The sequence below is a fragment of the Oculina patagonica genome, chromosome 8 (assembly GCF_052425735.1).
Source record: "Oculina patagonica isolate OP01 chromosome 8, crgOcupat, whole genome shotgun sequence".
NCBI classification, from domain to species: Eukaryota; Metazoa; Cnidaria; class Anthozoa; order Scleractinia; family Oculinidae; genus Oculina; species Oculina patagonica.
The window spans coordinates 14,328,763-14,341,241 of NC_135765.1; the positions used below are offsets into that span (position 1 = coordinate 14,328,763).

The following is a 12,479-nucleotide window of genomic DNA, read 5'->3' on the forward strand; positions in this document are numbered from 1 at the left end:
AGAATAATTTAGAATGTAGTCGACAAGTGCGTTTTGAATCTCGCTACGTTTCTTCTCTGTTCCCAGCTGAACAACAACGTGCATGTTACTAGCATTGGCTGTTACATCCAAAGGCTCTTCGCAAAATCTTTTGCGACTACTGAGGTTTTGACAGCATTTTTGCTTTGTCGCGTGCCTGTGCTTTAAATCTGTGTGCGGTCATAATATTAATATGCAAGCTTTTGCAAAATTCCGTCATGGTCACGTTACAAGAGTGAGTCAAGATTCGCACGTGAGGCAAAATCACCCTGTAGGATCTCAGGCCAGTGTACATGAGTAAGGCAGAGCACCCTTGACGGTCTCGTTTGCCTCCCTCCCCTACGGGAAAAAAGTATCGTCGCCCTGACAACTATTGCCCAATCATAGCGTGAGGCTGCACGTGAAAGGCAAGGCTAATTAAAAATGCGTCGACTCTCTCTGGTTCAAGGTGTTGGAGAAAGCTAAAAGTTTGCAGACCATGGTTATTTTTCCCGTATTCTTAAACCGCGAAGAGAGGCAGGCCAATCAAAAATTTGCTGCAGTAAAAGAATGGTCTTCGAACTATTCCCATGCGAGTTTTTGGAGTGAGTGGACCAAATTAAAGGCAAGTTTTGGCTCATTTTTGTCGAACACTGGTGTTTATCTAGCGTCGGAAGTGTGCACCCTTGAATATATTTAGGTAAGAGTAAACTAAAATTAAAAATATCGGCTAAATAGGGTTTAAATGCTTTAGAACAGTCAAGAAACGTCACGTAGACAACATATAATGTGAAATGTGAGCTTTACTAGCGGTTTATTATATTTTCGTACGATAAAATTTTTTCCTCTAAAGTTTCATACAAATCTTTATAATTTTGACGCCGCCTTTTTGACCGAGTTGTCAGAACGTGAGCCTGGGGGCCCTGTGGTTATACTGAGGATCAATCCAGCGTACTTCCAAACTTTGTCAGGATCACTACAGTTCAACTTTAACTCTTGATTGAGATTATCAACGACGTCGGATGGCAGTGTCCACAACCTTTGCCTCAGATTGTCCAAACGATATTTCACGACATTATATACATTCTGGAAGAAGTCGTTCACTTCGTCGATTTTCGCCTGTGCATTGCCAACGGCTTCCTCCAATTGCTTCTGTTTTTTGTCTTTCTCGACGGAGAATAGAATTGTACTTGCTGCTGTAGCGGTAATTGCAACTGCCGCAATGGCGATATGGATACCCATTTGGTTTGCCAAACAAAACAACTACATGTGTGCCAAACAGTGGACTGTTAGCAAGCTACATTGTGTAACATGACATTTACCTCGATAGCGAACTCGCCAGCTTCTTTTGTGTCGACATTATTTCTTCTCGACTCAGATCAAAACAAATGGTCACGAGGTTTATTGAAGGATAGAAACAGGCAGTTAGGGGGTTGGGGAGGTCGGTATCAGTTCCGCCACTAAAACTGGGATGTACAATATTGTCAATCAACGGACGAAAAATAAATCTTTTCGTTACAGGATAAGGATTTAGTATGGTAGCAGAATTACATGATAACAAGAGTTCGTTTGAAAAAGATTTAGATGAAACTTCTCTATGGTAAATTTCGCCTAGTATTCACCGCCTCTCCCACCCTCCTCCCCTGAGTAGTGTTGAGACTTTTGATCGCATTAGCTTAATTATCCAAGTCACGATATTAGTAAGTCATTTCCCTGATGTACAAATCTACTTTTAAAAATTGAAGGAAACCTCAAAATAATTGTCTTTTTAATGTAGAAAACACTAAAGAAGTAGTAATAAACGAAGATAAGCAAGGATGAATATCGAGGAAGATTAAAACAAATTGCGAACGACAAATTTGAAAAGGATACCCCGTACGGAAAAGGATAACCCGTACGTGACGGACACTGAATTTCGATGACTGATAGCACACTTGTGACAAAGCAACATAAAGAAAAGATCAGTTTTTCCTATGTTGTGGAATTCACACTGGTGAGAGGGTCTCAATGGGGTGGTGGCTTTTACGGTTAAGGGTTAAAATTTTGGCTTTTTACGGCTAACGGTTAATTTATTTCCAATTCCATTACGGTTAAAACAGAAGTTAAAAATTAATTTTCATTACTGAAAAACATATTTTAGGTGTCAGGGCCATTCTTGGGCGATGAAGTGAGCTAATCTGTTTTATTTAAAATTACTGAACGATTTTGTACGGTTAACATATTTTACGTCTAACGGTTAAACTTTTCCAATTTTAACGCCTAACGGCTAAATTTTTGGCCGTTTTACGGTTAATGGTTAACCCCATTGAGACCCTTCTGGTGACATAAACGTCGAGACTTTTTTGTGTTTGCGTTTTCAATACGTGACCTTGTATAGAGATCAGGGCTGGTTCACTCGCATATGAACATTTGTGCTTCCATTTGCGTCACCTGTGACGGTGAACCTAACCTTTCAGCTTTCTCAAAAAGTACTTTTTCCAAAAGGTTTCCATTCTAACGTTGAAAAGATGGAGTAATCTCTTTATTTAAAAAAAAATCAAACTCCATAAATAATTAGTTATACATATAAAACCTTAACATTTACCAAGCTTTCAAACCTTGGAAAGATCAGAATAATAGTGGGTTTTGAATGCTTTGTAGCAAACAGAAAAGAGAAAGGGACACGAAGGGGACATATATATATGGTTGACAGGTACCGCACCAGAAAAAAAACTGCGTTTTAACTACTCAGGAGCAAATTCTTTATTGTCTTAGGAACAGCTGACTTGATCGAAATTATGTAACACTGCCTCCGTAGACCACCAATCTTGTTTGCCTTGTGTTATTAACAAGGTGGACTTGACGGGGAAGTGTTAGAGATAATGCAACCCGAGAAACAATGGGAGAAAAAATGGTTCATTCTTGAATTTCACGTGTAATAAGCATCAATCAACAAAAGTCTAACCATATTGCTTTTTTAATTCTTTGAATTGTCCAGAGTGAACGAACTAGTCAGGAAAAACGGCGAAAGTCCAAATATTGCTTTTATTCAGTGTTTAATTTGCAGTACAGATTAGTCAAGATGAGTTATCGTTATATGAGTTTTCGTTTGTATGTATCCATTATTAAACGTTGTGTTGAGATCGGTTCAAAAAAATTTGCCACTTTATCACTGCATTATTAACAAGGTGTGACGTATTCTGAGGTGTAATTAGGAAAATTTATTTCTTCGTCTTACATAGTTGTCCAAAAAAAGGGGCAATCCAGAATTCTTTAGAATAATGACAATTTACGTAATGAACACATTCGTTTCAAGTTAAAAGGGCAACAGATCGATAGATCAATGAATATTTCAAGAAAAGGTCGCGGCAATTGCAGGATTTTCAACAAATATCACCGTATTGTTAACAAGGTGTGACGTAATCTAAGGGTCGTCTAAGGTGTAAAATGTTATGTAAGAGGGGAAATTGACAAGTGCTTATTAATTCCAACTTGTATGGAAAAGAAGTGTTCGTTTTGCATAGTTATCCACAAAAACGACAATCCAGAATACTCTAGAGCAATAGCGACTAACGTAACAAACATCCACGAATATTTTTCAGGTTAGAAGGGCAACACCTGGTAATCAAAACTGTCCTGTCCTGTCCTGTTTTTCTCTTTTTCAAAACAACGACATTACGTAATTCTTTTCTTTGCTACTGATCATGATTAAAGGCATGCAACAAATTACATGAATAATAGGCGATATCTCACGCCTTACCACCATATATATGAGGCGATTTTGTATTCGTTTTCAAGACGCAGTCTATTTTGCTGGAAAGTGCAGCAGGTCGACCATGTTTGTCTCCTTGGTGTTTTTTTCGTTGCTATTTGCAGGCAGAGCTGTTTGTGATGATGATGATGATTGGTTTGAAGAGAAAGAAGACCAGGAAAATTTTGCTACGGTAAGTACTTAAAGAAAGACTGATTTGAGAGTTATCGTGAATACGGTTTTGGGGCGGCTAGATTTTGAAGTTAAGAACGCGTCCTATTTAGATAGAATGTTTTGACGAATGATGGCCTAAGCTTAATTACTTTTATCATTTTGCTTGAGATTCGTAATAGAATAGGCGTCTCTTGCAAAATGTTCGAATGTTTCAGCTCTGCTATGGAACGGATCGCTAAATATGATTGAGCTTGGTGTACCAGGCGAACTACACCTTTTGAACGATTAATGCATGCTTCAGAGAGTCAAATTTAAGCACGTGCAACATTTTATATTGGGTGATTTTGTTTCTTACTATACATAGCAAACTCGAATACGATTTTTATAACGTAAAAATATATATTTTAATAATTTTCAGACTCGTTAGCGTTAAGCCTATGCTCAAACCAATATAGCTTTATAACAAAAACCCAGTAATCAAAATGGTCGTCTACTCTTTAAAGTTTTTATAAAGAGGTGCATGTTGATGTGGTGTAGAAATGACGTAATTGTTGTCAGAGAGTTTAATTAACCCAGACCAGTTTCTGCATTAACCAATCTTTATGGGCTGTAACTCGGCTAGTCCGAGGCCCTAACAAGGACCATAAAGCGAGATTGAGGCATTATCTAGAAGTATGATGCGTTGGATGATTCAAATCAGTTTTATAATCGACGTTTTCCTTACATTTCTACAGGACTACCTGACGCAGTACCACTACATATCACCAACCCGATCAGGCAACCACAACACTACTGTAGCGATTGAAAACTTTCAAAAGTTTTTCGGTCTGCCAGTGACGGGGGAACTTGACGAGGACACATTGGATGAGATGAAGAAACCGCGCTGTGGAGTCCCGGATGTCGACATAAACGATGGGGGACAACAAAAGCGATACGCGACTTTGGGTAAATGGTACAAGACTACTCTGAAGTATTATCTGACTTACGGGGATGATATGTCACATGATCATCAAGCCAAGATTATCGCCAGGGCTTTTAAATACTGGAGTGACGTGGCACCTCGGCTGCAGTTTGCTAAAACTAATGATCTTGGCCAAGCAGATTTAAGGATCAGGTAAACTTCATTTATTCTTACTGTAACCTATTATAGCCATCAACTATCTAACTTATTCACTCCTTTTAAGTACATTTTCAGTGGAATCCTGATTTTTTGAACCCTCAATTTCTGAGGATGGTAAAGGGTATTTTCGTGACCCTTGATCGGCCCTTTTTATTTCCCGTGAAATGTGAAATGGCTATTTTTTCCGCGTGATCGTGAAATCCATAGTAGCCGTGAGCCTCGATATTCCATAACGTTTTCTTTTATTTTCGTGAAGCATGACTCGAATGTCAATATTATATTTTGTGAATTGTGAAGGGCCGTCTAATTTTTCGTGAAACTTGATTTATACAACCCTTCTCCCCCCCCCCCCCTTGCCCCTTTACCACCCTTAATTCTCGAACCTCCCTTGGATTTGCTTCAGTTACTCCCGATTTCTTTAACCAATTTTTACGTTTCCCTTGGAGGGGTTTGAGGAAATCGGAATCAAATGCTTTTGGTATGCATAGTCAAGGGAAAGTCGTTAAGAATGCCTTCGTGGAGACTTAAATGTTTTTGTTTAAAAATTTCGAAATGTTACTAGTCAGCATTTTAGTTTTGTTTTGCCGGGACTTGGTCACTCCTTCGACTTAAAAATGTAGTTTTTTCTTTATCCTCAGTTACGCCATTGATTTTGTCGTGTCATTTTCTTCTTCAGCTTTGGCAAAGGGACCCATCATGGCGTCCCTGGTGAACGTCAATGCGCTTATCCGTTCGATGGTCCAGGCAAAGTCTTAGCGCATGCGTACTTCCCTTCCGATGGACGAATTCATTTCGACAACGAAGAGTATTACACTGAAAGTGGTAAATCGTCTGGGTGGTGGTGGGGGAAGAAGACGTCTCAATCGCTAATCTATGTAGCTGTTCATGAGATCGGACACGCGTTAGGCCTGAAGCACTCCAACGTCAAGGGCTCGGTCATGTGGCCCACAGCGAAGACAGGGTGGCCCACATTGCATCAGGATGATATCAACGGAATAAGATCTCTGTATGGTGAGTGTGAAAAAATACGAAAATGATCTCCTCATCCTTTAACGTGCATGAACGTGAAGGTGCCAGTACACGAGGGAACATGTCATTAGGATATATGCATATCGTATACGTAGCGACATGTAGCAGCGACAAAATCATATGTTGTTCACTCAAGGGGACAAGGAGCGGGGACATGTAACAGTGCAAAAAAAAAAAAAAAAATACAAAATACAAAAACAAAAACAAAATATGTGCACGTGAAAAACGAAGCGGGGATATGTCCCCAGGGGGGTACTCCGGCTTGTTAATGACGGGGATGATCGAAGGATTTTTTTGGGTTTGAAATTTTCGATTCCGGGATTTTTTTGGGTTGGAAAATTTGACAAGTATTTTTTTGGGTGACTTGATTTAGATAGGGGATTTTTTTGGGTATTAAAAACGAACTAAAGTGCCTTGGCGCGGCCTTGGCGTAGTTTTGGTATGATGAATAAACAAACACGAGCGTTCTTTGTGTTATGTTATTGCCCCTCCTGGCAATTTAGGGGTAATTTGACAAGGGATTTATTGAGGGGTTATTTTTGGTCCAGGGATTTTTTTGGGTAATGTCGGAAGACTTAGGGATTTTTTTGGGTCCTGAGTTTTGCCTCCATTCGATCATCCCCGTCATTTACAAGCCAGAGTACCCCCCTGGGGATATGTCCCAGGGAAATGTTGCAGCAAGACGTCGCCGATGTGAACGAGCACATCACCTATTAAAAGAGATTCCTCTTGAAAACAAACGGAATGCTTTGTACAGCAGTAATGATAACTGCCGCCAAATACAAATACAAAAGGTTTTTAAATTTCCAATGTAAATACACTGTATACATAAAGATAGGGTCGATCATTGCGGAATTCCCGCAAAAAAAGGTAAAATTTTATTTTAGATAAATATAAAATAAAATAAAATTCACGTTGCATGAGCTTCAAATTATTAACACACACGAGGGGGATTGTGTCGCTGATGCACTGTCTTATGTCCTAGCTACATGTCTCTGCGACATGGCCCCTCGTGTTTAGGCATCTGGAAAGCAACAGTAATTTCTGTTTTACAAGGGGAAGGAACACTAACTTTAAAACTTAGTCTCCTAAATGGGCTCCGTGAAAACGTATCTTTATATATCTTACGAAATAAAGGTTGTCATCTGTTTTGAGTCAGAGGCCGTAGAAATCTATTGGAAGTAGATTTGGCAAGCATTCAGTAACATTCATATCAAACTCGAGTTAAAAATTGTCCGCGTCTTGTCTTTTAACTTTGTTTACCAAGTTACCACCATAAAATATGATCTGGTTATAATTTTTTAGGAATTTATTTGTCTAATTTTTAAACACTGCCTATTCTTGATTGCAGGTTAAAACGTAAGTAACTTTGGGTGGATAAGCACTGGTTTCCTTGGAGGAAAAGAAGCAAAAACAAAAAATGTTGATTTCATTTGTTTTGATTGTTAATAAAAATTGTAATGTTGCATTATTTGTCCAGTTCTCTTTGTTCAATAGTTAAAACATAAGGGGAAGGAGAACGAAAATTATTTTCCCACGCCTCTCTCTTATAGCCTGCGAGTACAGTCCCCTCTCATTCGCTCTACGTTTACAGAAATTATTGCAAGGGTCTGCTATGAGATTATGAGTTGAAGAAGCTGTCCTTGCTAGATGAAAGAGAAAAAGGATAAAATTGTTTCGAGAAAGGTTATCCCAAATAAGGGTAAAAACGTGCGCGACGATGCCGAAAGGTACAAAAAAACGCCAAAAGTAGAAAACGCGGGCGGCACGCAACAACGTGAAAAGCATATCTACCGTTCCTTTTGATTTTAAATACGAAGAAGTAAGTTTTTCCAAATAAGTTCCAGGAGAATATTTTTTCAAAAACATGACATGAAACGATGCAAAAACCGCGATGCTCACAAACAGAAAAAGATTTTCTCTATTAAGAGATGTCAACTAGGGCTTTCCACAAGTTGCTCGGCAACTTTTTGGCAACTTTTCATATTTCGAGCAACTTTTTTCTCTATGAGCAACTATTTTCCTTTCGAGCAACTTGTTGCATTTTGAGCAATTTCTAGACCGAAGATTGTCCGAGTGTTATCCGAAGGCCATACGAACGTTTGCCGAAGATTTTTGTGGAGTATCCGAAGACGTTTCGACTTTCGACTCATTCCTCATTAAAACATTACAAAATTAGTCTGCAAACATGACGTTATCGATATTTTCACGACTTTTCTCAGTGAAAGAGATCCTTGTAATTCAAAACATTTTTGCCTTTAAATGTTATATATACTTTTGTTGCAGTGAAACTGCATGAAACTGCTTAGAAATCACCTTCAAAGGGAAATTAGCATATATTTAAAGACATTTTCTTGATAAAAAGCAGGTTTTTGGATTTTTGGGGGCAACTTTCGAGCAACTTTTTTAATCAAAAGCAACTTTTTTGGATTTTTCGAGCAACTTTTGAGCACCTTTTTCAGAAATTTCGAGCAACTCTTTGAATAATTTCGAGCAACTTGTGGAAAGCCCTAACGTCAACAGTGGGCATTAGTTAGGGTGAGGAGGGATAAGCCTCGTAGTTTTGACGAACAGCACGCTGTGAAGTTGAGTATCGTCTATCGAAAAACGTTGACGCCATGTTCTAATATTTGCGATTTTTTCGGTTTTCAATGATCCGCGAAAAATGTATTTATAATTCTCGCGCAAAATTTTCCGCAGAAATTAACTTAGAAGATGAAGAAACCCAGTACGAAAAGAAGAAGGCAGTGATCTGAACTCGGACAATTTTATATCCTTAAATTTTGATAACAAAGTCTGGGCTTATTTTATCTTTGAAATTTTTTTTACTAAACTGTTCAAAGCCTCGATGTTCAACGTGAAGAAAGAACGCCAAAAAAAAAAAAAAAAAAAAAAAAACAGCGAGCGGAGCGAGGGTGAGTGTGGAGCGTGAGCGAGTGTGGAGTGCGGCTCATAAGTACTACAGAATTATGCTAAGCTTTATAGAAAGGATCATATTCATTTAAGATGAAAAAAAGTACAATAAAATACATTTTCAAAAGAGAAACACGAGGTTGATCCTATGACGTTTTCCCAAATAACCTTTAATTGATCTCGGCTATAACGCTGACGGGAAACTTAAAGCCTCAAAACTTCTCAAAGCCGAGGCGTTTTTTGAGAGTCTAACGGTTTTAAGGCTTTTGATCCCACGTATCACGCCCCACCTAGTCAGGTAATTTAGCAATTATTTGAGTAATTAATTTGATACCGGAAACGACATCTTCAGCTGAAGGACAGATAGGAAATAACCTTGGAAATAACGTACATGAAGAAGCAGTTAGCAGAACCAGGAGCCGAGGTCGAATCAGATCCGAAATGTCCAATTTTTTGATTCTCACAATTTGATTTGAAATCTGGCTTAGGCTGTTTTCCTTTTAGCAAGAAAAGAAACAGAAATAGTAACTTTCTAAATTAACGACTCCCACGTCTAAGAAAAAGAAAATTTATATGTGATGTAACGGCGTATGACCACACCGGAAATGAATCCACCCCACATTCACAAAATAGCCTGTGACTAAATTCGAAACTACTCTACGTTCCCTTCTCGTCATTTGCAAATGAAAGGCTAAAATATCAAATATGTGCGTGTGATGAACATTTAGAGACACTCTTGTAATTAAAAGATGATTACTTTGCCAATGGCGGCGATTAGGGTATTTGTTTTATTCCGTACTGCATTAGCTCACTTCCGGGCGCAAAAGCGCCATATTTGGAAAGAGTATAATTGACTTAATTTTAGCCAATCAGCAGCGAGGATCGGACTGGGCCCTTTTGAAGCCATGTTGGTGTTCCGCGCCGAGTCGAAATTTTAGACTCGTTTTGTTGTAGTGTTTTAGTTTTGAATTTGCCTTTGGACCGTCTGCTCTTCAATTATTGTGGTTTTGTCGGAGGGGGAGCTTTCTCTGGCAGGTTTTCACGTGCTCTCTGAGGCCACAGCCGACGAAAGATGTCGCGTCGTTACGAGATAGGCGAGCAAGAAAGTTCGAGTCGTGGAAGGGCTAATCGTCGCAAAGTCACCGTCAAAGTTTGTATGCTTGATGATTCTGTGGTGAAATTCGATTTAGAGGTAAGGGCTTTTGTTTCAACGCGATGATAGTTTTACAAAGACCAAAAAAATAATTACGAATATTGCAGCTTTCTGTTTACTATTGGCCATCTATATGCTTGTTCGGTAATTTCTCTTGCCCTTCGCGGCGTGCAATAAAAATATCACGGCAGCTGCCTTTCAATAAGGCGAATTTCTCGCATCCCTGTTTCGCTAACTAAAGGGAAATGGCATATTATTAGTTTACTAGCTCGTTGACGCTTTTATTTGCCGATGAGGATTTTTAACAGTTCTGTTGTTGAAGTTGAAAAATGCGCAAATTAGCATTTTCGATGAATTGTTCGAGCTATTTGATATAGCGTTCTCGGAATGTTTTGTGAAACTTATATTTCGGCTGTCCACGTGCCTTAATTTTGTATTTCCGAATTCTGGTGGTTTTATAATTTTTGTTGTGACCTGAAGAAGCAATCTGACTTTTATATTCTCTTTGAAACTGCGTGTAGTTATTGTAATGTTTTGTCGATGTATCCTCACGCATTTTGTCTCAGGTTGTTTAGGGAATCCTCAAGCAATTGTTACAATTCGAAATCCAGCACTTTTTTTCGTAAACAAAACACCTTTCACCTTCGTACAATATTATGATCTTTCCAATGGAAAAAAAAGTTCACTATGTCAGAAACCGAAATTTTCGGCAGGCCAGCGCTTCGCTGTGTCGGAAATCTATTCTTCTATGCAGTCGGAGGCCACAACAAACTTTGCCTGATTTGTAGCGTTATCTGATCGATAATTCGAATTCTTGAACATTGAAATTGTAGATTTCAAATGTTGTTTTTCTTTCGTGGTATACGCTTAGCTCGCTCTTTACCACCTCTACGAAAGCGACGTAAACATAGCTCAGAATACGATTTTGAACAGATTATCTAGCGGTTTCGCCTTGCTTCGCTATTCGAACAATTTTCAGCAAATCACTTCCGAAAATTGTTCGTGAACAGAAATATGCTGTGTTTTGTTACCCTGCATGTGTCATTGACAAGTGTTTGAACTGCGATACACAGGCAGAATTTTAATTGTATTTGGATTAATGGAAATGAATTGCTTTCTGGAGTTTGTCTTTTGCGTTGTCGATGCATCTAAACGTAATTCTCTTCCAAATTCACTGTATACGACCAGATTTATACAAAATGTAATTTTGTGTTGATGTTATTGGCGGGTATATTGCAATCATATTTATCAGATAAGTCGGGACCTTTCTTCCTTTTCATATTATAAATTTGCCGTGATAATGACGCTAGTCGTTGAATGGATTTACTTTTTTCTCGTTAACGACTGATTTCTTAGACCGCATTTTAATTTTATTTTAAACGCATGTTCAGAAAGTCACGAATGAATGGTTGCATAAAATAAATAAACCTTGAAGTGCACTTTCTTAAAAGGAAACGTCCACAGGACAGAAACAAATGCTCTCCTTCTTTCTCGCGTACGGAAATCCAATTTTTAAATCCTTCTAAATGTGTCTAAGTACCTACTAATCATTAAATCCCAAGAAGTATTTTACATGCAAATACAGAACGTAAGGTAACTGCCTAGAATGTTACAAATTCCATGATGCTAAAATTTCCAGGCCCATAAAATTATGCTCCAGTGTATGTAGCTCTGCACCTTACACTGTGTTACTGTGAGGATCACATTTGATCGAAGTCTTGTTATGAAGTGTTTAAGGAATTGTGTGTGAAATGACATTCAGGTCAGTTCAAACTCGTCACTAGGCTTGCATCAGTTGTAATTAATACACTTGGCTGGTCACAAGTTTTAGCACATGCAATTTCTTGAGCAGTTTATGAAGGAAATGTATTTGTAAGGCAATGCTCCTAGTGGACTGTTGAGTTGTATAAGCAGTTGTGAATATTTAATAACACTTGAGCAGTGCAAGAAGCAATCACTTATGCCTCATGTTTCTCTTTGCACTTCCCCAGTGTTCTTAAAAATTAAACAATCCATCCATAAGTGATCATTAGAATGCAAAGCGCTGGTACTCCCATTGCACTCTAGACAAACTAGTGGTAACCACAGGTTAGAAAGAATGGGCCTAGATAGAAAAGTTGTATATGTCGGAAGGAGAGGTTTTGTACTTACAGTTTTATTTAAAAGTTATTACTGCAGTGTATGAGACAAGTGGCTATCTGGTCTCTCGGTAATTATGAGAATCATGTATCGTGAAATGCAATTCTCGTCTTGGGAGAGGGTGGTGTTAAGTGGTACTATACTGTACATGGACTAGATCACTAAGGGCCTGCTTACATGGAAGGAGGGTAACCCTACTAGAAGGGTTACCCTTTTAGGAGAGT

The 12,479-nt window shown here is 38.6% G+C and overlaps 1 protein-coding gene and 1 long non-coding RNA gene across 2 annotated transcripts in view; one reads left to right on the forward strand and one right to left on the reverse strand.

Annotated features, from left to right (window-relative positions):
* The window catches only part of LOC144663902 (uncharacterized), a 284,797-nt gene that overhangs the window by 249,024 nt on the left and 23,294 nt on the right, over positions 1 to 12,479 (reverse strand). The window lies entirely within an intron of this gene.
* LOC144663997 (collagenase 3-like) lies at positions 3,774 to 7,504 on the forward strand. The gene is made up of 4 exons (XM_078525093.1): positions 3,774 to 3,920; positions 4,636 to 5,015; positions 5,698 to 6,032; positions 7,402 to 7,504. Exons 1-4 carry the CDS (start codon positions 3,813 to 3,815, stop codon positions 7,404 to 7,406), a joined length of 828 nt encoding a protein of 275 aa, XP_078381219.1. The 5' UTR covers positions 3,774 to 3,812; the 3' UTR covers positions 7,407 to 7,504.